At 39.9% G+C, this 26,443-nt stretch overlaps 1 protein-coding gene across 8 annotated transcripts in view; it reads left to right on the top strand.

The window, feature by feature from the left end:
• Window positions 1–26,443, top strand: part of GUCY1A1 (guanylate cyclase 1 soluble subunit alpha 1) — a 62,280-nt gene that overhangs the window by 32,295 nt on the left and 3,542 nt on the right. For all 8 annotated transcript variants that reach the window (XM_053216811.1, XM_027067845.2, XM_053216810.1 and 5 more), the window contains 6 exons: window positions 2,614–2,675; window positions 6,104–6,162; window positions 7,471–8,180; window positions 9,819–10,304; window positions 14,212–14,355; window positions 18,607–18,761. In XM_053216811.1, the coding sequence (XP_053072786.1) occupies window positions 2,614–2,675; window positions 6,104–6,162; window positions 7,471–8,180; window positions 9,819–10,304; window positions 14,212–14,355; window positions 18,607–18,761 (1,616 nt within the window). The remainder of the gene's footprint in view (window positions 1–2,613; window positions 2,676–6,103; window positions 6,163–7,470; window positions 8,181–9,818; window positions 10,305–14,211; window positions 14,356–18,606; window positions 18,762–26,443) is intronic.

Genomic DNA, 26,443 nt, shown 5'->3' with positions numbered 1-26,443 from the left:
TCTGGCAGTGCTTACAGTTCTATGTAAACTCACTTCATCTGGGAGATTGGACATTGATATAATCTGACTCCAGCAATAATAATCCTTTGAAAATGTTTAATTGACCCAGCACCAACCCTCTGCTTTGTGTAGAGCACTGAAGAACCACAGATTGCTGACTTTTAGAACTTACTGGAACTTTAGAAGTGATTTTGTCTTACTCCCAGGAAGGATTAGAGAGGTTAAGTGACTTGACTAAAGTCACCCAACTTTTGCAGGGGTAGAGCAATTACTGCTGTCAACAGTATGCCTAGAGTGACTGTGAAAGAAGAGGCTAGCACTGTAGCTTGAAGATGGAGAAAGCAGAATCAGCAGAAAGTTGAGGGAACTTACTTCAAATACAGTATTAGCACAATCGCGCCTTGGTTAATGGCCTTTGAAATGGGAATATTTCATTATTCTCACCCCACCCAAGTCACTAGACAGCCAGTTTTGGCTGGGATGAGCGATGTCGCCTTTCTCAGGGTGCTGGTTGGCATCATAGTCCGGGAAGTGATTGAGACTCTTATTTCCAAGAACTGAGTGAGATACACAGAGATGAACAGATGGTGATGATGGGGATGCTGGAGAGCTTCCATGCTCTCCTTGGGTCCTGTCATTACCATCCTGGCTTCATTATTTTGTTTGATAAATTTTGAATTCCTGCCATAGAAGTCAGACACATTTTGAAATCTCTTTCAAAAACATTCTGAATACCAAATATAAATGATATTTTACTTTTTTTTCTTTTTTCTTTTTCTAGAATAATCTGTGTTGTTTGTGAACTCCTAGGAACAAACATCAAAATTTGACTGTAGCATCATGTAGCAAGGAAGGCAAAGCTGTAGGAACTCTAGAGGGTAAAAGAGGTACATTTGGCATTAGCAACTAGAACTCTGACAACTGAGGCCATTTTGCCTTATAACAATAAATGTCCCAGTGCTGGATGCATTTGGACTGTCTGGTGATCAGTGTAGATTACTCCATCAGCCATCCAAATGTCAGCATGTCTTTGATCAAATACAGCATTTTTTTTGTTTTTGTTTTTACTGATTCTTTTTTGAGTGGACAGATTTAATGCTTAGCCTACTGTTTAGTTTCAGTTCTATCAGGAACCCAAAAGAGAGACTCAAAACAGCATTTGACAACGTTACAGTTCTTGCTTTTTAGATAATCCGATTTAACTCCACAATCATGGTTTTTGTTTGTTTGTTTTTTTTTGTTTTTTTTGGTTTTTTTTTTTTTTTTTTTTTTTTTTTTTTTTTTTTTTGGCAGGGGGTGGGACACAGATCCATAGCAAATTTAGAGTGGGGAGGTATCATTCCAGAATAGTAGAATAGAAGGGCCTGGAAAGGTGCTATTGCTCATCCAATGCAGACTTTTCATTTCTGGTTTGTTTGTTTTTTCCAATAAATTCTAGATTTGTTTCTAAGCTCTATATGCATTTTAAAACTGAAAGTCCTTTTCATAACTCATTTTATTGAAACATAAGCTTGCTCTATTTTGCTTAACAGTGCTGCCTCACTTGACCAGTGGAAACTCTAAGCATGATATAAATAGTTCTTAAGGAAAAAGGAATTTCCTAACTTGGAACATAACCAGAAAATCTTTCACTTTCCTCTGGGCAAACTACAGAAAGAGTCAACAATGATATGTACACATATAGATACATATGGTTTTTATATGAAATGCAAAACAAAAAAAAAAAATTGGCAGTGCTGCTATCCAATGTTGTACTTGTCACTTACGACCTAGTGAAAGAAAACAAACGGTTAAGAGAGATTAATTGATAGGCAGGTATTTACAAAGTATGGAGACTTACAGAAAAATAACTTGCCATGTAGGGAAACTCATGAAATACTCAGAAATCTAAGAGAGTAAAAGTGTAAGTATTTGATGAAAATTATTAGTTCTAAGAAGGGAATTTAGTACACGTTAAGGTAAATCCGAGATTTGTTTCAAATCAGTGACCAACTGACCTTGGTGAAAGCTTGGATTTAAGGGATTAGAGAATTAGAGAAGTGGGGGGGGGGGCGGTGCAGGGATAGCTTCAGAGTTTTCTAGGCCAGGACATGTAAATGAAATAGGCAACATAAATTCCCATTTGTAGTTGAGGGTGGGGCAAAACAGTGGGGTGGCTGGGTGTAGGGTTTGCGAAGAGAACAGAAATTTGCTTGGCGAGAGCCATACTGAGATTGAAGTGTTGGCAGCACATCCAAGAGGATTTCCTGACCCAGAGGAAGTGATCTACAATTTCTACTTGGAAGACCCGGCATTACCAAACTGGAGTCTGCTGTTTGGATTTCGGTTCAACTTGACCTTGTGTTGTGGCTGTCAGGGAGACCACCCACAGAGGGCAGAGCCCGTGAGCCACAGCCCACATCCAAACTCAAATTAGTCTGGGCTCATCGGTTCTTCTAGGCTTGAGAAACTTCTAGAAAATCAGTCTCTGTTTCCAAAGCGTAAATTCGCCACACTTACCAGTAATCGTGTTTTTGCTTGAGAAGAAGCTTACAGTACAAATTTGTAAAATCCGTGTCTTCAATTAAACTATTATTTAAGAGAATGTTTAAAAGCTTTCTTTTCAATTTTTAGTTGGAGCGGCTGAACCTTGCACTTCAGAGAACATTGGCAAAACACAAAATAAAAGAAAGCAGGTAAATTGAACCACTTACTTTAGTTGTGTGAACTCCCCATTACAATCACCGATACCATTGCCAATGGCCATCACTTAGCAAATGCATCACCATGTTTCGAATCACTGCCAGAAACTGGATTAGGTGTTTTAGCTGCTACTAATGTGAAAGGAAGTGTCTTAATTTTTCACAGTTGATACATCTAAGCTCAGATTTATGTGAAATGTTTAGGATTTTACAGCCGTTTAGGAAAAGGCAGATCTGAGTTGCAAGCCTGGGTTTTTCAGAGCCTGTGGCTTTAACCATGTTGCCATATACCGCTGCTTTTGACAAGTCATTAAACCTGTTCTTTCCTACTAAGAGGTAATCATCCCCACAGTACTTAACATGGAAGGCATGGATCCCGGATGCTCAATACAGACTCTGTGCCTGAAGGATACTGCCAAAAGGTGGAGCAGGGTCCCAGTGGCCCTTGCCTCCCACGGGTTCAACTTTCAGTCGCTGCATCAGGAGATTCAAGAAGAATCAAAGTTGGGAGGCTGTTTAAAGGGAGGGGTTGCCTCAGGGGGTTAACAGCAGCGACAGTTTATCAATCCTTAGGGAGGTGTTTCCATATTTTCATAACCAGTTGGGTTATATTTGTGTGCACTGGCTGAGTGTCCGTTCCTTTTATACTTTTTTCTTGTAGTCTGGAAATTTTTTAAAAGAATGCTTTCTGTAAAGGCTTAATATATAACGTGATTTTTTTTTTTTTTTTAGAAACCTGCTTTATATAGCTGATTTTTCAAATATATCTTGGCACATCCACTAGTGGTGGATAATTTGATTGGCTTTTTTATTTTTTGATTCCATGCAATCTCAAGGATTATTCCTTTTGCAAATAATGGAATAAGTACTCGTATTCAAATTTGCAGAATTGAACATTGCAGCTTTGCAAACCAGCACCATTGTTGGGAATGTTTCATAAATTCATTCATCCGTCTATTTCTCATGAGTGGATTATCTGCCCATAATTTTCCTTGTTGACTAACTGGTCCCAAACTGCAGGCAGCAGGCAAGCCAAGAAGGGGTCATGAGGGGTCCAGAAGGAGAGAGTGTGAATCTGTGTGTCTGACAGAAGCTTTGTTTACAAGAGTGATAGGAAAAGCATTCCAGAATGCCTCTGACCTTAATTCTCAGTCAAGCTGATAAGATAGCCACAAGTCATTGTAGCTATGCTACTGTGTCTGTCTCTTAAGACTTTGGCAGCCAGTTTGCTCAGAATTTATTCTCAGGGCTTTGTGTTCTGAAATGTTCCTAAACTAGATGCAGGGGTTCAGTTAGGATGTACTCCCAGCGTTCTATCTCTTTAAAAATTAAAGAACTTAAAACAAAGTCATTTTCTTTGGAAATCTTGAAAAATTTTTTATCCCTGCCGTTATTTCTTCAAGAGCTGATCATACTTTTAAACTGCCCTAATGATAATTACTCAGTTGTTGAAATAAAATAACAAACTTTTTTCTCATGACTGCCTGCTGATATGCTAAATGGCTTCTCTCTGCTTTGCTTTTTTATTTTTTGGATTTGTTTTTTGTTCCTGTTTCTCCCCCATCTTCATTTTGGAAAGTCAGCTGCCATTTCTACTGTTCTCAGCTTGCCTGACCATAAGTTAACTCTTTTTTTGTGGAACGTTCAGTATCTTGTGTGATTTGAAAAGCAAAGAATAAATATATTAAAGAATAAGCTGTCTCTAAATGAAAGACTGGAGCTCCCTGTACCCCACCTTTTAAGTAAATTAATTTTAGTACAGTCATTGTGATATCTCTCTCGGTTGGTTTCACAGAGAGCTTTTGCTTTGTTTCTTTCCCTGGGATCTTTTGACCACATCATCATATCTGTGCATGGCTAGTGTGTGTGTGTGTGTGTGTGTGTGTGTGTGTGTGTGTGTACAAGCACACACACATTTGCTGGTACATATGCAAGCTTACTCCTTTTTTTTTCTTAAGTTAAAGATAGCGAACTTATTTTTAATTGCATTATGTGCTATTTGAACTAAGTTTTGCTCACATAGCATATCATGGATGCTGGGAATTGGCAGAATTAGAGTCCCCTGAGCAGAAATGCTCTCATTCTTTAGGAAAAAGAAAAGAAAAAAACAGAAATTGCTTAAATGACAAAAATAAGCAAATCTGAAGAGTGATTAATATAAAATAATATATAACAAGAGGTTATAAAATTATGTGAACCAAATAGAAAATTACATAGTGACCCTCAACCAGTTTAGATAAGAAAGTGTTTCTCCATAACATTTTAAACAGTTAAAAGCAATGTACCTTTATGTGATAAAGTAGTGGACTGAGCAGTTTTCCTTCTTGAAAATATATCCTTTGGAAACTTTTCTGCATGTTTTGTGTTTTATTGGAATCTGTCTAATATTTAGATTTTTGCCTGTCTGTAAACTTGGCTTATCTTTTTTTTTTTTTAATTTTTTTTTTAACGTTTATTTATTTTTGAGACAGAGAGAGACAGAGCATGAACAGGGGAGGGTCAGAGAGAGAGGGAGACACAGAATAGGAAACAGGCTCCAGGCTCTGAACTGTCAGCACAGAGCCTGACACGGGGCTCAAACTCACGGACCGTGAGATCATGACCTGAGCCGAAGTCAGACGCTTAACCGACCAAGCCACCCAGGCGCCCCTAAACTTGGCTTATCTAATGGCAAATTGAAGTACAAATAGAACTTTGGGTGTCTTTTAAAATTTGTTAGTAGTTTGGCCAACTTGGTCAGAAATCAGTCACTATCAGAAATCACAAAAAAACAATTAGGCAAACATAAATCAATAAGTTATCCAGTTGAAATTGCCAAAACTTGTTGTCATTCAAAATGTATGCTATGATATTATCAACCTCTATGTGATAAAACTGAATGCAGTAATTGAATGAAGAATAGATTTCTTTAGTTACTAATTTTTATATGTGGATAGTTAGAAGTAATAATGCCTGAGAGTTAAATGTATAGAACCTTAAACTCAGAAGCAAGACATGCTACGTATTTGCTTTGGAAAAAAGATGGTGATACTTAAAAAGTGAAATCCATCAGTATGTAATTTTTTCTTTTTGGTTGTGTTATCAGACGACCCCTTGGCTGGTTTATTACCATCCCCTACTTGGCCACTTCATACTTCTGGTTGGTTCCCTGCCAGTGTAAACACCCACAGTATTAGCCTAGGTAAAGTTAACTTAAAAGGTAAATATGCTTCAGAAGATGATGAAACACTTCAAATCAGGTATAGTTTGGGGTTTTCCAACATTGTTTGAGTTGGCTCCTTTCCTGTAAATTCAACAGTCATGATTCACCTCTGCAGAAAAGGTAGTTTAAATTATTTCCCATCGTCATGTTTGTATGTTATAATCTGAAGTTGTGACATCCAGTTTTCAGTTTATAATTTAAGATGTTGACATATTTTCAGGAAATCTTTGGAAAGAGAAGACTTTGAAAAAATAATTACAGACCAAGCAATTGCAGCAGGTAATAGAATTGTTTAAGTATATGTAATGAAGGAGTAATTATACTTACAGAACTAATATTTTACCTATAAACTAATATTTTCTATTAGTAGAAAATATTTACCTGTAGAACTAAAATTTTCACCTGAAAGGTGATTTCCAGTATGAAGTGTTCAATATTATGTATTGTGTTAACTTAAAGAATAATTGTGTATTTTTGTTTGACCTAAAACGTTTCCTCTTCTTTATGTGTGTCTGCTGAGAAGGAGATAAGGCTGCATGGGAAGCTGACTCATAGACATTTACATGCTTTGGCCTTGAACTTAAACTAAGTATTCCTCATTTATGCATGAGAAATTTTACTCAACAAACTAAAATAAAGAATTTTGTTTAAAGGTTGGAAACAATCGTGGGAAAAAGGATTAACAGAGTTCTCGTATTAATGAGTTTGAGGAAAACAAGTAGACGAGTAACTTTGTCATACTGGCTTTTTCAAAATTGGAGTGCATGGAGTAACGGGTTAAATCTTTCTGAAGGTACAAGGTATTAAGAATTTAAGGATGATGATGGTGATGGCAAACATCCTGAGCCCTTCCTGGGAGCCAGGCAGTATTCTAAACACAGTCCCAACACATCACAACGGTGCTGTGAAAGGGCATTATTGTCTTTGCAGTTACAGAGAAGAAAAAAAAAAAAATGACACACAGAATTTAAAAAATAAGAGATTGCGGAAGGAGAAGTTACAGGAAGTAAATATATTCCAAACAAATATTCTTCCAGGTAACACTAAACAACAAGAATGCTGTTTTGCTAAAAAACAAAACAAAACAAAACAAAAAACAATTACTTTCTGTCATATCTAGAGAAAAACGACAAATTGAGTTTCATGAGCAGTGATTTTAAATTCCTCTCTGACGTTCCTACTTCTGGGGGCCCTCCAGGTGGGACAGTACCCCCTTCATCAAGACATACTGTTTTTGCCATTAACAGAAAGGTGGGAGAGCTTTTTCTGAAATGAACTTGATTCTGTAAATTCTAGGTGTTCTTTTGTAAGAACCGTCTCTTAAGGGAGATTAAAAATTATGTGTTAGACTTAACTGATCATTCTTGTATAATTAACTGAGTGGGAAGTTTTTATTTGGAGCTACCAGGATTTTAGAAATTAATCCATGTAGATAAGTTGAATATAGGTGGTTAATTTTGGTTGGAACTCTTGTTACCAGACTTAAAGGGAACTAAATCATCAAACAATGTTAAAAACAGTAGTAATGGTACAGCTCTTCCAAGAGGATCTGTTTGATATGGCAAAAAATGTATTATTTACTTTCAGGAGTTCCAGCAGAAATCATCAAAGAATCTCTCGGCGAAGAGCTTTTTAAAATATGTTATGAGGAAGATGAACACATCTTAGGTGTGGTTGGAGGAACCCTCAAAGATTTTTTAAATAGCTTCAGCACCCTTCTGAAACAGAGCAGCCACTGCCAAGAGGCAGAAAAGAGAGGCAGGTTCGAGGACGCTTCCATTCTATGCCTGGATAAAGATCACAATTTCTTAAATGTTTACTATTTTTTCCCTAAGAGAATCACGTCTCTGATTCTTCCTGGCATCATTAAGGCAGCTGCTCACATTTTGTACGAAACCGAAGTGGATGTGTCACTGATGCCTCCCTGCTTCCGTACTGAAGGCAGCGAGTTCGTTAATCAGCCTTATTTGTTATACTCGCTTCACGTCAAAAGCACCAAGCCATCCCTGTCCCCGGGCAAGCCCCAGTCCTCGCTGGTGATTCCTGCTTCCCTCTTCTGCAAGACCTTTCCTTTTCATTTCATGTTCGACAAAGACATGACAATTCTGCAGTTTGGCAATGGCATTAGAAGGCTGATGAACAGGAGAGACTTTCAAGGAAAGCCTAATTTTGAAGAGTACTTTGAAATTCTGACTCCAAAAATCAAGCAAACGTTCAGTGGAATCCTGACCATGTTGAACATGCAGTTTGTGGTCCGAGTGAGGAGGTGGGACAACTCTGTGAAGAAATCTTCCAGGGTAAGGAGAACGGGATAGTGTTTTGAATATGAAATAAGTCACTTCTTGTTTAAGGACTAGAATCAAAAAGGTAAAAACATATGCATCACTTCAAATGTGTTGATAAAACATTTATGTTTAAGGCAAGTCTGACATAATTTTAAGGCTGAGATCAATTTAAAGCAAAATCCTTTTTGCAGTCATTGGCTTGCTTACTTGATTTATTACTTCACAAACATTTATTGAATGCAGTGTACCTTTTAAAATCCTTTCAGAGTATTTTATAAACCAAACTAGATAAATATATATTTAAACATATGTTTTCAGTTATCACCAAATAGCTGACAGTTTGGGGTAATAGGAAGCAGTATTCTACAACAAACACACAAAAACTACTTGTTTCTAATTGGAGGTGACTAAACGGGTTTTTTAATCAATATTTAACAGACATGGAGAGGGGCGCCTGGGTGGCTCAGTCGGTTAAGCGTCCGACTTCGGCTCAGGTCACGATCTCGCGGTGTGTGAGTTCGAGCCCCGCGTCGGGCTCTGTGCTGACTGCTCAGAGCCTGGAGCCTGTTTCAGATTCTGTGTGTCCCTCTCTCTCTGACCCTCCCCCGTTAGTGCTCTGTCTCTCTCTGTCTCAAAAATAAATAAACGTTAAAAAAAATATTTAAAAAAAAATAGACATGGAGGATCACTAACTTTTTTAATTGTTAGAGGAATGTTGGGAGGGTTGTTCTGATGGTAGAGAACTTTGGTAAGCATTTAGTCTAAGGAAAGAGTTTGCAAAATCATAGTTGAGGGTACGTAAGTAAAGCCAACAGTCAGGCTTATGATGGATATCATTTTGAAACATGCACAATTCCAGGAGTTGTGCATTTTTTTTTTCCCAAAGTGAAAACAGTTTTACTACTTTTTATCATAAAAAATAATGCCGGTAGATGTTCAAAATAGGTAATACTTAAAGACGTTCATTGCAGCAAAAAAATCAAAGACGTTAATTATATACATTTTCGGGATAGATCAAAACAAAATCCTACTTGCCACTTCCTTTTTCTCGCTAAACAATATTTGGGGCATTCTTCCATGTCAGGAGGTATTGGTTTATTTCACTTTCACAACGGCCACATAGAATCCCATTGTATGGTTATCCTCTACTTTATTTAGCCAGTCCTATTGGAGGACATTTGTGTTAATTTGGACTCTTTGCTGCAGTGAACACACATATACATATTTGTTCACCCTCATAAAGTAAATCTGGTGTCCCAGGATGATCACCTAAAGCCTCAGCTCTCTCAAGGCTTCCTTGGTACAATCCTTCACGCAATCTGCTACTATCAAAGGAATATAATAGCAAAAGCATCAGCATTCCCCCTAGTGAGAACGCCTTGAGGCAAGAATTTTTTGCACTGCTTATTGGAGATCATGATCTCTGTGTAGAGTTTCTCCAGTCTATCTGTTCTTCAAATGTCTGCATGCATTTTAGGACGCACAATAAATGAGAACTATAGAAAGCATATTGTTCCTTCTCTGCAAGTGGTAGCAATCAAGTTTAAATGCAAAGGGAGTGTCGCTGTATCTAATGCCTTTCCTTTTGTCTCAGAAAGGTGTTGAAAACTTGGATAAACCATGAGAGTTGGCTTTGCCTTTGCTTCACAGGTGATGGACCTCAAAGGCCAGATGATCTACATTGTTGAATCCAGTGCAGTCTTGTTCTTGGGCTCACCCTGTGTGGACCGATTAGAAGATTTTACGGGACGAGGGCTCTACCTCTCAGACATCCCGATTCACAATGCACTGAGGGACGTGGTGCTGATAGGGGAGCAGGCCAGGGCACAGGACGGCCTGAAGAAGAGGCTGGGCAAGCTGAAGGCCACCCTTGAGCAGGCCCACCAAGCCCTGGAGGAGGAGAAGAAGAAGACTGTGGATCTCCTGTGCTCCATATTTCCCTGCGAGGTTGCACAGCAGCTGTGGCAAGGGCAAGTCGTGCAAGCCAAGAAGTTCAGTGATGTCACCATGCTCTTCTCAGACATCGTTGGGTTCACCGCCATCTGCTCCCAGTGCTCTCCGCTGCAGGTTATCACCATGCTCAATGCACTCTACACTCGCTTTGACCGGCAGTGCGGAGAGCTGGATGTCTACAAGGTAGGGGTGGAGGAGCGCTAGGCCCGTTTTACAGGCAAAAGTCACTGAAAAAAAAGCTCTGCAACCAGGTCTCGAGTTACAAGGCAGACAAAGGGCTTTCTCTGCAGGGCTACACAAGCCGCACCCTGGGAGCCGGCATTGTGCATTAATCATGTGGGTGTTCTCTAGCCAGAAATAGCCCTGAATCTGCTCAGAAACAGAGATCGTTATTCCACGAAAGGACTGACACATTGTCTTCTCAGATAAGAGGCACAGAATGTAGGGGTGATTGACTAAGTGGAGGATGGGGTATAGGACCCCTGAGCAGGTACAGTTTAAGAATCAGTGAACCTGGGGGCGCCTGGGTGGCTCAGTCGGTTAAGCAGCTGACTTCGGCTCAGGTCATGATCTCTCGGTCCGTGAGTTCGAGCCCCGCGTCGGGCTCTGTGCTGACAGCTCAGAGCCTGGAGCCTGTTTCAGATTCTGTGTCTCCCTCTCTCTGACCCTCCCCCGTTCATGCTTTGTCTCTGTCTCAAAAATAAATAAACATTAAAAAAAAAAATTAAAAAAAAAAAAACAAGAATCAGTGAACCTGGTACTAGACTGTGGCAACTGAGTTATTGGGCGAGAGATGATTCTTAAATATGACTTGTATGGGGAAGATTTATCCTTTATAAAAATAAAAGTATAGAAGAAACATGAATATTATATGATCTTTAAATAGATTAACTCACCCCGCTTCGGACTCTATCCTAACGACACGGAGCCTGCTTGGGATTCTTTCTCTACCTCTCTCCCTCCCCCTCCCCCACTGTGCGTGCTCTCCCCCCGCCCAACCTTTTTCTTTCTCAAAATAAATACATAAACTTAAAGAAATAAATAGACTAACTAAATACAGAGTTAACATGATAGTTTGCATGGCTAATTAGGAGGGGAAAAAAACCCCTACTTAAGGCATTATTGAAGAGACCAAGGGCAGAGATGTCTGAAGAAGAGAGTCTGTCTTCAAATCTTGTTCTCTACTTGCTTTGTAAGCTGGGAAAGTCAAGTAGCCTTTCCCATTTCTTACACAGAGAAAGTGATGTCTGCCTACAGAGTTTATACGCATGAATAACATACATTATGTCCCATTATCTTCATGAACAAGACTGTTCTAAAGATTATGGAAAATAACATCGGTTATCCACGATGCAGCAGGATTTCTTGAGTGCTTACCACGCATCACTCTAGGCACAGGGAGGCACAGTAATTATCCCTAATGGGTAATAAACTTTTTAAAATGTAACTTTATTAGCAATAAGAGAACTAATAAGGTGATTTGGGGTTCCGTGTTTTTAGAATTAAAACATTTTTACTAATGTATTTTGCATTATTTTAGCTATTGGCATTAAGAATCTTCCTTCCCGTTTGTGTGGCTTGACTCACCTTTTAGTTTCCCGCGTAACAACCTGGCATTTCAGAGCTTTGCCCGACAAGAAATAAATACAATTATTGAGGAGAAAACAAATACCATTTGTGGGAATACATAAGCTTCTGCTTTGTTCCAATCTAGATGCGAGAAGTAAAGCCTTCCTTTTTAAAACATCTAGCAGGAAATTCCAGACTGAACCATGATTCCCTTGGGAAAAAAAGAGGTCCATGTATAATTACAGATAACATAATTGGCTTCAGTTAGGTTAAGCTTGACGGCCTCTTGTGGAATTGACTGTATTTGTTTGTAGACAGTTTCTATCTTGATATTGTCTCCTCTCGAAACTGTGAGAAGAAATTCGTGGTCTCCTTTGCAACTGCTGTGATTGCTTGCAGGAGTAGCAACCCTTTTCTACAGATTTCGAATTGTTGAAACTGAAACACTGTGGTTATTCCACCTTTTCTACAAATTTCGAACTGGTGAAACTGAAACACTGTGGTTATTCCAATCAAGTTTTCAGGATCTGTGCTCTTTGCTCCAAGGATAGTAGCCACAGAGTTCCCTGGTTAATCCAACCACAACCCAAGCTAGATAGGGAACCATCTGCTCTGCCCTTATTTCCACCTTCCCTTCACTTCTGATTTTGCATGAAAATATCTGAAGGCAGCGGTGAAGACATCAGGAAGGGTCTTAACCATGAGATAAATGTAAGATATACAGAATGTATCATCACACGCTCACCTGTGCGTGTGATGGCTTCCAAGGAATAGTTGAACTTTTCTTTTCCAGGACCTGTTTGTTTCAGGACTTTATTTAATTTCATTTGCTTATTGTCCTTCAGCCTTTTGTCCATTTTTCAGTTGATTCAGTATTCATTTATTGGTTGTTTTAGCAAATATTTCCTGCCATCCAGCATTGGCCAGCATGAGTAAGAATATCTCATATGTGGAAGGAAAGGAGGGTGGGGCTGACCGATGCCCGATCTCTATGACCTGGTGAATGCCCGAACCCAAACACACGTGGACAAGGTGCTATAATAGCATAGAGAGTAGGCATCGAACACCAAGGAGTGAGGGCACCGCTTCTTCTGATTAGTGACACGTACTGAGCACCGGAGATATGTTCGACATTATTTTAGGCACTTCTTATGTATTCACTGAGGAAAATCTTCTAAGAGGCACTACTGCCTGGTTCATTCATTAGCAGATATCTGGGTGCTGGTAATTCAGGAGTTAATAAAACGGACAAACTCAGAGAGCTAATATTCTACGGGGGGAAAGACAGAAAAGAAACAAATGAGTATATTTTATAGTATTCCAATTGGTGTAATATTCTGGATAAAGTTAAAGGAAGAGAAGTGCAGAAGGTAAGGGGTGATTGCTACTTTATAGAAGGCAGTTGGGACAGGCATTTCTCAGATGGTGATGTTTAGCAGGCACTGAAGGAAATGAGGGACATGCCAAGTGAGTATCTGCAGGCAAAGGCATAGCAAGCAGGAACATGTTTGGTATGTTTGAGGGATAACATGAGGCCAATGGCACTGAGACAAAGTGAGCAAGGGAGAGGATTAGGAAATAAAGTCAGAGATTCGCAGACAAGTTAGGAGAACTTTGGAGGTGTTATAACAGTTTCAACATTTATTCTGAGGAGATGGAGAATCACCGAAGATTAGTCTCCCTTTTTTTTTTTTTTTTTTTTTCTCTCATCTCCATCCCTCCATATTGGAGGGTTTGGAGAGGAGGAATGATATGATCTGATAAGCTATCATAAATAGTTAGAGGAGGAAATGCAATGATGAAAATTGGGTGGATTGTTTGTAGATTTAAATTAACCGGTAGCTTTGTCATCAGCATCACAGACATAAAAATCACTTCTTACGACAACAGCAGTGACAATGATAATACTCGGAATTTATCAAACAGCTTAAGTTTCAGTAGCCTTCCAAGAACCGTTATTTGACATCTTTCTCGGTTTCTATACTTTGTGATTAATATTCATGTAGACACTTAGAGTTGCTATGAGAACCTCCAAATCCTTTAGAAGAGCTAAAATGTCTCAGTTTTATGTCGCACGTTCTTACTAAATTCATATGACATTGATTGAGTGGTGACTGTTCAAAATACTTCAGGCTAAAAGGATACAAAGTCAGCAGGTGATTCCAATGATCTTTATCTCTGTTATAACCCAAAATATCATTTACATAGCATCACTTGCCTCTAAAGAGCCATTTTACATGGTGAGGGGAAAAAGGTGAGTTGATGGATGTACTGACTCAGCAGCAAGTCTGGAAGTAGAAGCCACCTCCTAACGTTGGGCTCGCAGGACCCCACTGCCCTTCGGAGCAGTGCCTGATATAAGGCATCTAAACTTTATGAATTTCCCGAAAGGGAAAGCCATTGCTGAGTGTATCCGATTTACTCTGATTTCCTATAGGACCCAAACACTGAGATTTTCTGCTCTCTGATGTGCATTCTAATTCTTTCTGAACTCGTAATATGGAATATCTGTTCTGTGTAGGTGGAGACCATTGGCGATGCATATTGTGTGGCTGGGGGATTACACAAAGAAAGTGATACCCATGCTGTTCAGATAGCACTGATGGCCCTGAAGATGATGGAGCTGTCTGATGAAGTTATGTCTCCCCATGGAGAACCTATCAAGGTAAGGCAGATAGATATTGTCCGGGAAGTGTCACAGAGAGTGAATGCTTTTTAGTTACCCAAAGAATAGTGCATCCCTCAGGGTTGACGGAAAGCAAAATCTCTAACTTGTGGAAGCGAGAAGGAATGTACTCGGGGGTATCGAGTGGCTTACAGAACTATCGAGAGAGCTAAAGAAGCCATCTATACATTCAACCTTTACAAAATGGCTCCCAAAGCGGCACTTCAGAAACCATTGTTTTTCCCAGGATCAAGAACCTGGCTCCAGCACCATACCTCCACAGCCACAGTCAGGAAACTGCTGTGTTCAGAAAGCTGCTGCCTCCATTATTGGCTGCAGAACAAAACTGCACTTACTATAATTTGAATCAGTAACGTGGAAATTCTGCATCATGACCCTCACAGAATGAATGACGTCCACAGAATAAGGACGTCCACAGTTGTGCTTGCACTTGGAGGCCGTCGCAGCAGAAATTCTGGCTTCCAGACCTCTTGTGAGTGTATCAGATTCACCAAACCTCAGTGCGCCTAGAAAATGCAAGGGCGTTGGGAAAGTGTAATTTTTGGTTTTCCAGTCCCTGCAGGGGAGGCCGTTACACTACAACGAAAATCGACCGCTAATCCACCAATATTTTCCAAAGCCCGTGACACTCTGAAATGTCTAAATTATCTCAGAATAATGTCTTACTGCAGATGAGAACCTAAAATTACCATGCTAGACATTGGTTTAATAGAACACAAGAAGATTACCTTTATTTGTCCTACTTACATTGAATCTGCCACTTAATTTTTATTGGACGGTCCTTAACTGATGACCTTCAGAAATGCGCCTTTGAAATAGTACAGAATCCTATCTGGCATGCTATAAGATATAGAGAAAAGAAAGAAAAATGCAAAATACAAAAACATAGTCTTGGTGCTCTTCATAATAGAAGCCATATGTCTGAGCCCAGCCCTTTTCTCCTCCTTGCCCTGCCACCCCATGGATTAGAATCAGAGTGAAAGAATAGGAAATATTTCCTTTTTTCCCCTCAAGCTCTGTGTGTTTCTCCAGCATGCCATGTGTATAAATCCTCTATCACTGTTGATTTCCTTACTGACACCCTCAACTCTGGCTTAGAAAACTGCAGGTGGAGTGTTGATAGAAGCCAGAGCGCTGAATGTGGCAGGGAAAGTCAGTGAGTGCAAAGTGAACATGGAAACAGACTCCTGTTAACCCCCTTCCTGTTCCCAGATGTCCATGATGGGACGTGGGCTGCATCAAAAGTGGTCCCCAAATGGAAGATGCCCCCAACAGGTTTCCAGTCAGGGCTTGATATGCATCTTAAATTTGGGATCATTTACTTGTGAATTTGAAATGAATTTGTGAATTTGCTTGTGAATTTGAAAAGTTCCCTGATAAGAAAGCTGTGGAGTTAAGAGTGAAATTCAGAACTGGAGAAGGGGAGAGAGGGAGGGAGAGCAGCATGGGAGGAACTGGGTATTTATCCAAAGGATACAAAAATGCTGATTCGAAGGGGCACATGAACCCCAATGTTTATAGCAGCACTTTCAACAATAGCCAAATTATGGAAGGAGCCCAAGTGTCCATTGACTGACGAATGGATAAAGAAGATGTGGTTTATATACACAACGGAATATTACTCAGCCATCAAAAGAATGAAACCTTGCCATTTGCAACAATGTGGATGAAACTAGAGGGTATTATGCTAAGCGAAACAAGTCAGTCAGAGAAAGATAAATAGCATATGATTTCACTCATATGTGGAATTTAAGAAACAAAGCAGATGAACATAGGGGAAGGGAAGGAAAAATAAGATAAAAACAGAAGGAGGCAAACCATAAGAGACTTTCGAATACAGAGAACAAACTGAGGGTTGCTAGAGGGGTGTTGGTTGGGGGTATGGGCTAAATGGGTGATGGGCATTAAGAAGGGCACTTATTGGAATGAGCAGTGGGTGTTATAAGTAAGTGATGAATCACTACATTCTGCTCTTAAAATCATTACTACACTATATGTTAATTGGCTTGGATTTAAATAAAATCTGTGAAAAAAAAATTTTTAAAGAAGAAACTAGAATAATTAAGTACACAGAGAGAAACTGGTTTAACCAGAAGAGTGCCCAAAAAGAGCAGAAACTTCTTGATTGAAGTATGCTAAAATTGTGTTTGACATTTATACACAGAAAATAGCTTTTTGTTCATATTGATCAGTTGGTAGATGTGTAAAACCATATTGTCCATAAAGAAGAAAATGCTAGAGGTAACATGTCTAAGTTTTGCTGATTAAAATGAGACTGACAAAGAAGGGACTGTAAAACTAATTCAATCCTCTATTTTATGGATAAGGAAATAATAAGAGGGAGATAAAGAGACTTACAGAAAGTCAGACCGTCAGTTATTAGCAAACTTTGGTTGAGAATGCAGATCTCCTGATTTAGAATTTGGTGCTTTGTTTGAAAATTTTGCAGAATTCATATTTGACACCTTCGGAACAAATGATCCTAGAACGTTGTTAGCAAATACCAAAAATTTGTTGCAAAACTAGGCAAAACTGGAGTCGTCTTGAATAACATCTAAATTGTTGAGTACTTGGCCTTTGTTTAAAATTCATATATAATGTAACTTTTTTTTTTTAAATGGTCAACTAAACATAGGACTTGAAAATAATGAACACGGTGTCTGATTGTGATATAAAACATCCCCACTTGATGGGGCTCCTGGGTGGCGCAGTCGGTTAAGGGTCCGACTTCAGCCAGGTCACGATCTCGCGGTCCGGGAGTTTGAGCCCCGCGTCAGGCTCTGGGCTGATGGCTCAGAGCCTGGAGCCTGTTTCCAATTCTGTGTCTCCCTCTCCCTCTGACCCTCCCCTGTTCATGCTCTGTCTCTCTCTGTCCCAAAAATAAATAAACGTTGGAAAAAAAAATTTTAATAAAACATCCCCACTTGAACTTGCCGCGTTGTAGCAGCAATTTAAGAATTTGCGCATCCTCTAAGATCATCAAGAATTCAGATCTTCTGGAAGATGCAAGTTTAAGATACTGTTTTAATTGTTCTCCAAATCACTGGTAACCTTCAGAATTCCTAAACTTTTACGCCAACATTTCCCGGACTGCACCTCATATCTAGATATGGCACAACTCTGGTTTTCTGTGCGTCCAGGTGTGTTTAACAACAGTGTTGATATAGTCACTGTGATGTGGACCTAAGCAGCTCCCGCTCTGCTTCCTCTGTCATTTTCTATGAAAACATCACAGTGCCTTTCTTCTTTCCTGTGAGTCATTTGAACAGTAGGGTAGTGTTTGTCTTAAAGTTCTTTTTATTCTTTGTTTTCTAAGAGCTAGCTTCTCTTGCCCTTCTCTGACAGTGCATTGGGAAACAACACCTGGGGTCCAGGAATTATGTCTGTCTCACCTGATGGACAGAACAGGTTCACGTAAACTGCCTATAGACCCTTTGTCTTGTCACTCTGGTGACTGTGATGGGTATGTGTGGAAATGTGTTTCAGACATTGAAGGCAGGTGCAAGATGCCTTGTTTAGACGTAGGTGCTTAATGGAGAAGAGTTGAGAAGTGTGATTGATTTTGCACTAGTAATGTTTTTTTTTATTTTTTTAAACGTTATTTTTGAGAGAGAGAAAGAGACACAGGGAGAGAGAGAGAGAGAGAAAGGGAGGGAAAAGGAGAGTGGGGGAGGGGCAGAGAGAGGCTCCGAAGTAGGCTCCACACTGTGAAGGCAGAGCCTGATGTGGGGCTCAAACTCAAGAACCTTGAGATCAGGACCTGAACCGAAATCAAGAGTTGGCCGCTTAACTGGCTGAGCCACCCAGGCGCCCCCCCCCGTACTAGTAATTGGATGCGAAAAGAAGGAAGTTGGCAGGAGGTGTTGCCGAGGGAGGAATGGTGTAGTGACAGCAAAAGGCAAAATCATTCAAACAGCGTTTGGGGCACCTGGGTGGCTCAGTCAATGGAGTTGAGTGTCTGACTCTTGATTTTGGCTCAGGGCGTGATCTCATGGGTTTATGAGATCGAGCCCCATGTCAGGCTCTGTACTGACAGCAAGGAGCCTGCTTGGGATTCTTTCTCTCCCCCTCTCTCTCTCTCTCTGCCCCTACCCTGAGTGCTCATGTGTTTTCTCTCAAGATAAATAAACATTAAAAAATAAATAAATAAATAAACAGCAGTTGTACAATACCAACTAGCAGGAAACATTTTACCGACGGTGAGGACCCCGTGTTACTTTTTGCCTTCAGATGCGGATTGGACTACATTCTGGGTCAGTTTTTGCTGGAGTCGTCGGCGTTAAAATGCCTCGTTACTGTCTTTTTGGAAACAACGTCACCTTGGCAAACAAATTTGAGTCCTGCAGCGTACCACGGAAAATCAACGTCAGCCCGACAACGTACAGGTACTGTTTGCACTGAATGCCTGAAATCTATTATTTTTATTGATTCAGAGTTGAGTATTTTTCCCATTGGTTTCCTTCATCCTCCATGACATTTTCTTGCTTAGATAATCTTGCGAGGAAAAGGAACGCAATGACTTTATCATCCTCACTTTTTCTAAAATTACCCATTAGCATCATGAGAACAACTCTCCTGAGATATTTGTAGCCCAGCTGTAATCCTTGATGCACATCCTGTTTTCCCTCGCTATTCTTTCCGAAGCATGTGTTAATGCTCTCCGTGCTTTGACGGCTAATCTGACCAGTACAGTAGCTAACTGCCAGAGTTAGCATGGTCCCCACAAGTTATAGGGCACAGTCCTCAACATATCCTTAAATTCAGGTGTCAGACAAGGATATGTTTCATCTCATTTTAAGAATCCAATCATAGGGACGCCTGAGTGACTCAGTCAGTTAAGCGTCCAACTTTGGCTCAGGTCATGATCTCACAGTTCATGAGTTTGAGCCCTGCATCCGGCTCTTTGCTGACAGTTCAGGGCCTGGAGCCTGCTTCAGATTCTGTGTCTCCCTCTCTCTCTGCCCCTCACCTGCTCATACTCTTTCTCTCTCAAAACAAGTAAACGTTAAAAAAATTAAAAAAAAAAAAAGAATCCGATCATAATGAAAATGCTTGAATAACAAAACGCTTTCCAGATATGTGTCGTAGCTGATTTATCAAACTACACCAAGCGAGTTGTCTTTTCTATTCTCAGAGACAAATATTTTATAGCATCTTCTTTCTCCTTAAAGCTCCACAACCTTTCCTTTCCGGCCCTAATTCTAAGTTGATAACTTCACTTCATATTTCACAGGAAAAGAAAAAAAATGCAGTCAGGTAAGCACTGTACCACCTTCCCGGGCAGATCCCATCAGCCTAGCTATCCCGGTACCCTGGTCTTAGGACTTCATTCCGGTGGCCAGTGACTGTGTACCAGCTGCCCAGCTCCTTTCCAGATGATCCCTCCAGGTTTGCTCTGAGTGCCGCTGCTTCTCATCTTCTCCAAAACTTGCCTTCTGAAAATACCTGCTCTCCCTCTATGATTAAATTCTCGGGTGAAACGATTATTCCCATCAGAATATAGACATATCTTACTATTAAAACTCTTAAAATAGTTGCTTCCTTGTTTCCCAGTGTATCTCAGCTACTCCTCTATATTTCTGCCCCCTTTTCCAACAAAACTCCTTGCGAGAGCTCTCTATGTTCACGTTTCTACTTTTTTACCTCCCGTTCGCCCTTCCACTCACTCCGATCAGTGTTTGTCCCTTGCACCCCACTGAAATGGTTCTTATCAAGGCCGTCAGTGTTGCTTGCTAAAATCGTGGTCGATTCTCTCCCCTTATGTTCCTCAACATCTCTGGCAACTGAAGAGCTTGAGAACTCCCTCCTTTAAACATTTTCTTCCTTAGGCTGTGACGCCATACTTAACCCGGTTTTCTTATTACCCCGTGGCTGCACCTTCTCAGTGTCTCATGTCAGTACTCTTTCCCTACCGAACCTTCGAATGTTGTAGTGCCCAAAAGCTCTGTCCCTATTCTCTTCTTTGTCTGAACTTTATTGACTCACCTTTTCTCTTCTCTCTAGCCCATCCCACAATTCTCCACCGAGCTACAGATTCATGTATCATATTTTATATTTCTACTTGGATGACTAGTCGACACACTAAAATTAACATGATAGTCTTAGAACAAGTGATTTCCCACACACTCCAATCTGATGAAATGAATCCACTTCCCACTCCGCTTTATCAATGTCCTTAAAATGGCACCACCGCCGATTGTGTTACCTAGACTATAAACCTCAGAGTGATCGTTGCTTTCTCCCCCTTACAGCTCACCACCTCCACCTACAATTAAATACCCCGAATACATCTTTTTTTGACTTCCTTCAGTACTACACCCCAAGGCAAGCCTCCTTCATCTGTTCCACCTCAGCCAACCAAGGATCATCCTCACTCTTCGGCTCGCTTTCTTGCTCACCTCCTCCCCGCAGTTCATCCTGCACACAGTAGCCAGACTATCTTCCTGAAGTACAAGTCAGATATCATCATTCCTGTGTTAAAAACCCTCTAATGGCTTCCCATGGCAGCCGGAATGAAATTTAGATTTGTTACCACAGACTAAAATGTCCTCTTTGATCAACATCCTGCCAGCCTGTGTCACTTGATTTTCTTCCATTTTTTTCCATCACCCTCTGATAACCGGCCACTCTGGCCTTACTTTTATTCATCAGACTTCCTAAACCCTTTCCTGAATCAAAGATACTGGCTATTCCTCTGCTTCCCACTCCTTTCCTAGATCATCGTATGTATTCTTCTTTCTCATAATTAGACCTAAGTCAAATATCCCCTCTTCAAAGAGACACTCCTGGGGTGCCTCAGTGGCTCAGTCGATTGAGCGTCGGACTCTTGATTTAGGCTCAGGTCGTGATGCCAGGGTCGTGAGCCCACGTTGGGCTCCATGCTGAGTGTGGAGTGCTTATGATTCTCTTTCTCTCTGCCCCTCCCCTGCTCATGTGCACCCCCCCCAAAAAAAAACAAAAGACACTCCTTCACTGTTATACTTAGAGGAACAACTTTCACCTCACACACCTCACGTTATCTTATTTTTTTCATCTTCTCAGCTCACATCTGTGTCTGAAATGTTGTTTTCTTTATGTGTTTATTGCCTGCCTCCCCTTGTAGAGTGTCAGCCTCCTGTGGTAGACATTTTCTCTCCCTAGTTCCCAGATCAATGCCTGGCACACAGTAGTAGGAAAGTAGTGAGTATTTATTGATTGACTGTCCACGCTTTGATACGAAAATGAGTTACTATCCATGAGAATTGGAAAACTTCCTAGGGATTATTGTAATGGTAACAGACCTGTAGGCTTCCCTGGTAAACCAGGAAGGGATGAGAACTCCTGTCCACAGGATTTGACTTTGCTTTCTTTGGAGGATTGGAGAGTAAGAATCCTGTGATCACATGACTAGTTGCTAGTCCAGTCACTGCTGGTGAGTGTTCAATAACGTCATACATGTGCACATGCACGTTGAGGAGTCCGTGTGTGTGTGTCTATCCTTAAAACCAAACCTTTGCATATAGAAAAAGCGATTTTCTGTTTCTTCTGATTGTCTTTAAGCAGCATAAAAGAAAATCTTCCTTCGTTTCATATCTCAAAGTCTGGTTGTCTTGAATCTTGATAGGAAACATTGATATCAGCTACTCATTTTACTCCCAAAACGTAATATAGGATCTCTTGTCTTCCAACAGAGGATCATGACATTTTGATATACATATTCGGCAACAGGATAAGGTCCATAGCTTCAATCCTTAAATTCACCATGTTGGCCATGTTACTAGACTTACTAGATGTGCAAAAACAGGATTTTACACTACAGTGTTACCTTTTATTAATAAAATATCTTGTATTATAATAGTAACCTATGCTTATTTTAGAAAATTTTTTTCTAAAAAATTTATATTTTATATATATTTGCATATATATGCATATTTGCATATCGGAAAGTTATATTTGCATATCAGAAGTTACATTTGCATATCAGAAAGTTACATATTTGCATATCAGAAAGTTATACGTAAATAAAAATAACTCATAATTTCAGTATCCAGAGACAGTATTCACTTTTTTGGTTTTTTTTTAATTATTTCTTAGTATGTGTTTATATGCACATATATAAATGATAATGAAAACTTAATCGATACTGAGCATCAATGCATTTGCTATTTTTATTTCTATCTGTTATAAACAAATATGGTATGCTTTTTTTTCCTTTTTTTTTGTTTCAAGTTTTTATTTAAATTCTAGTTAGTGTATAGTGTAATATTAGTTTCAGGAGTAGAATTTAATGACTTCTCACTCACCTGTAACACCCAGTGTTCATCACAAGTGCCCCCTCCCTTTTTGTTTTTAAGTTTATTTATTTGAGAGAGATAGAGACAGCATGAGTAGGGGAGGGGCAGAGAGAGAGGGAAAGAGAGAGAGAGAATCCCAAGAAGACTCCGCATTGCCAGCACAGAGCCCAATGCCAGGATCAGACTCATGAAACCGTGAGATCATGACCTGAGCCGAAAATGAGAGTCAGATGCTTAACCGACAGCCACCAAGGCACTCCAGAAGTGCCCCCAACCTTAATACCCATCACCCATTTAACCCATCCCCTGCCCACCTTTCTTCCAGCAGCCCTCAGTTTGTTCTCTATAGTTAAGAGCCACTTGTGGTTTGCCTCCCTCTCTGTTTTATCTTATTTTTATTTTTCCTTCCCTTCCCCTATGTGTATCTGGTTTTTTTTCTTAAATTCCACATATGAGTGAAGTCATGTACTATTTGTCTTCCTCTAACTGACATTTCATTTAGCATAATACACTCTCGTTCCATCTATTTTGTTGCAAATGGCAAGATTTCATTCTTTTTGATGGCTGAGTAATATTCATATATATATATATACACACATATATATGCGTGTATATATGTGTGTATATATATACATATGTGTATATATATATATGTACATATATACACACATATATTTATCCATTCATCAGTCGATGGACATTTGGGCTCTTTCTGTAATTTGGCTATTGTTGATAGTGCTGCTACAAACATTGGGGTGCATGTGCCACTATTTTTCCTTTTTCAATTTACTTACCTCTCACTTTTATATAGGAAATATTTATGTCTTATGTAAAGGGCAAGTGACAGTTAAAATGCTTTATGTAGGAAACAAAGAAATATTTAACATGAAATACCTCTAATAGCATTTTAAAATGCTTTCTTTTAAAAATAGTTTATTTTTTTCCAAATGATAGAAAAACTTAAAAAGAGAGTAATTTAAATTTCTATAAAAAGTCCATGCTTTGTGAAATTTAATAATTGGATTATAAAACAGAGACATAATTTCAGTTCCATCAAAGTTGGGGACAAATAGTAGAAGCTATTAGAAGTTGTACAGGGGTGCCTGGGGGGCTCAGTTGGTTGAGTGTCTGACTTTGGCTCACTTGGATTCAAGCCCCGTGTTGGGCTCTGTGGTGACAGCTCAGAGCCTGGAGCCTGCTTCATATTCTGTGTCTCCCTCTCTCTCTGCCCTTCCCCTGCTCGTGCTCTGTCTCTCTCTCTTTCAAAAATAAATAAACATTAAAAAAATTAAAAGGAAGTTGTACAAATATAGGGGTGCCTGGGTTGCTCAATCGGTTAAGCCTCCAACTTCAGCTCAGGTCATGATCTCACGGTTTGTGAGTTTGAACCCTGCATTGGGGTTCTGTGCTGACAGCTCTTGGAGCCTGGAGCCTGCTTCAGATTCTGTGTCTCCCTCTCTCTCTGCCTCTTCCCCACTCGTGCACCGTATCTCTCTCTCTCTCTCTCTCTCAAAAATAAATAAACATTAAAAAATTTTTAAAAAGTTATACAAATATAAAACCTATTTAGTTCCTTGGGAGAACTTTATTGGTAATACATTGAATTTTAGGGTGACATTTGTCAAAAAATAAAATAATATCAGATGTAGCTTCCTTGATATATTTATGAAACACTTATACATTTAAGACACAGAGTACACACCCACATGCACAAAAAACCCTAACCTCAAATCCTTATCTTTCATTTCCAGTTCTAATCAGTAATTTAGAATGTTGCTGTGTAATGACTGTTATACATTCCTTTATTCTAAATGTCATGAGGAGTTTATTATTGGGGACAGTTTTCTGCTTTCCTGTTAGCTGTTACTGAAGTGCAGAAAACGGAAGTATTGTCCAAGTTTCAGGTCAGTGGATTAATGAGATAGGTTTATGTGGTGGTGAGGGATCATTAAAGACAAACATGGCAGGTGGGGAATATAAATGGATACTGCCCAGTATAGGCAGGTAGTAGACCTCGGAACTCTTATTTGCAAGAGAGCTGGGAACTGATAGCAGGGAAACAGGACTTGAATTCTACAAGGGGAAAGAACAAAGAGAAGAAAGAGAATGTGGGAGAGATGACAGAAAATAGGATAGTTGATGCAGCATTTTGAGGTAACTGTTATCTGGTCAAGAAGGAGTAAGGAAAACTCCCATGACCTGCCTGAGCCTGTTGCTGCTTTGCATGTGTCTTAATTTCATCAAGCTTTCATTTAAATGGTTTTATTTTTTCCACCTGTTTTCCTTAAAAATTCTGATCTTTTCTTAAAGGTGATTTAATGAACATTCTAACTCCATGACATTCTAATTCTGTTTATCTGTAAGTTTCTTTTAAAAACATAAAACTTGGGGGCGCCTGGGTGGCTCAGTCAGTTGAGCGTCCGACTTCAGCTCAGGTCTGGATCTCGCAGTCTGTGAGTTTGAGCCCTGCGTCGGGCTCTATGCTGACAGCTCGGAGCCTGGAGCCTGCTTCAGATTCTGTGTCTCCCTCTCTCTGTGCCCCTCCCCTGCTCATTCTCTGTCCCTCTCTGTCTCAAAAATAAATAAAAACATTAAAAAAAATTTTTTAAAAACGTAAAACTTGTATCCAGAAGACACGCCATACAGCCCCAAACACAGAGCTTTCCAGATATCTCATCTTGAGCAAGACACTTAATAAATTCTAATGATATACTTTAAAGCCACTTCTAAATGCTGAATATTTTATATAAATTTACATATGAAGTTATGATTATAATTACCATATTTAAGGGGTGCCTGGGTGGCTCAGTCGGTTGTGCGTCTGACTTCGGCTCAGGTCATGATCTCACGGTTCATGGGTTCAGGCCCTGCATCGGGCTCTGTGCTGACAGCTCAGAGCCTGGAGCCTGCTTCGGATTCTGTGTCTCCCTCTCTCTCTGTCTCTTCCCCTTCCCCACTCCTGCTCTGTCTCTCTCTGTCTCTCAAAGGTGAATAAACGTGAAGAAAAAAAAATTAATTGCCATATTTAACAGGAAATGTTGGGATAATGTGGACAGAAAAAAAGAAAGCCCTTAATCACTTACAATTTTATGTTTTTATTTATCAAACCTTTATAGTTTCGGGCATTTTTATAATTATTTTTTAAATATTTCAAGCATACAGAAAGAAAATATGATACCCATGTGGCCAAAGCTAGTATTTAATAAATGTCAGCATTTTGCCATATTTCTTTTGAGATCCCTGTTTTATTAAAAAATTATAATATTCTAGGGCCCAGCCCCTGCTGTCTGACGTGCTGGACTCTGTGCCCCTTAGGGTTTGCAGGAGTTGCTGAGAACAGGTATTTCCTGCAGATGGACAGGCTCCCAGAGAGAGAGGCAGGAAGGCACTGAGAAGAGCATGTTCAGCAGCTTCTCCCAAACTCACCAATAAGACACGTTGCTTCTAATTACCAGGAAAGAAGGTGGACAGAGAGAGGCCAGGAGGCTAAACTCTCATTTAGGTACCTGCAGGTAGAAAAGCAAAACCAGAGAAAAATTGATTCCCATTCAACCTGCCCCTATCCTTTCACGACTTGCCTTAAATCTGTTATATACTATGTTTTTGAGATTTTTTTTTTTGATGAAATGTAAATCTAGTTCATTTATTTAAACTATTCCTAATGCAGTGGTGTGCTGGTAAACCAGCACTGGGGCGGTGGGGTGGGAAGGTGGGGTGGGGCGGGGTAAAGTGGAGCATTTAGGGGCGGGGTAAAGTGGAGTTTTTAGCATTTACCAATTTCTGTGGTGTACCTA

The sequence above is a fragment of the Acinonyx jubatus genome, chromosome B1, assembly GCF_027475565.1.
Source record: "Acinonyx jubatus isolate Ajub_Pintada_27869175 chromosome B1, VMU_Ajub_asm_v1.0, whole genome shotgun sequence".
NCBI lineage: Eukaryota > Metazoa > Chordata > Mammalia > Carnivora > Felidae > Acinonyx > Acinonyx jubatus.
The sequence above is the reverse complement of the archived record's forward strand: the minus strand, read 5'-3'. Positions and strand labels throughout refer to the sequence as shown.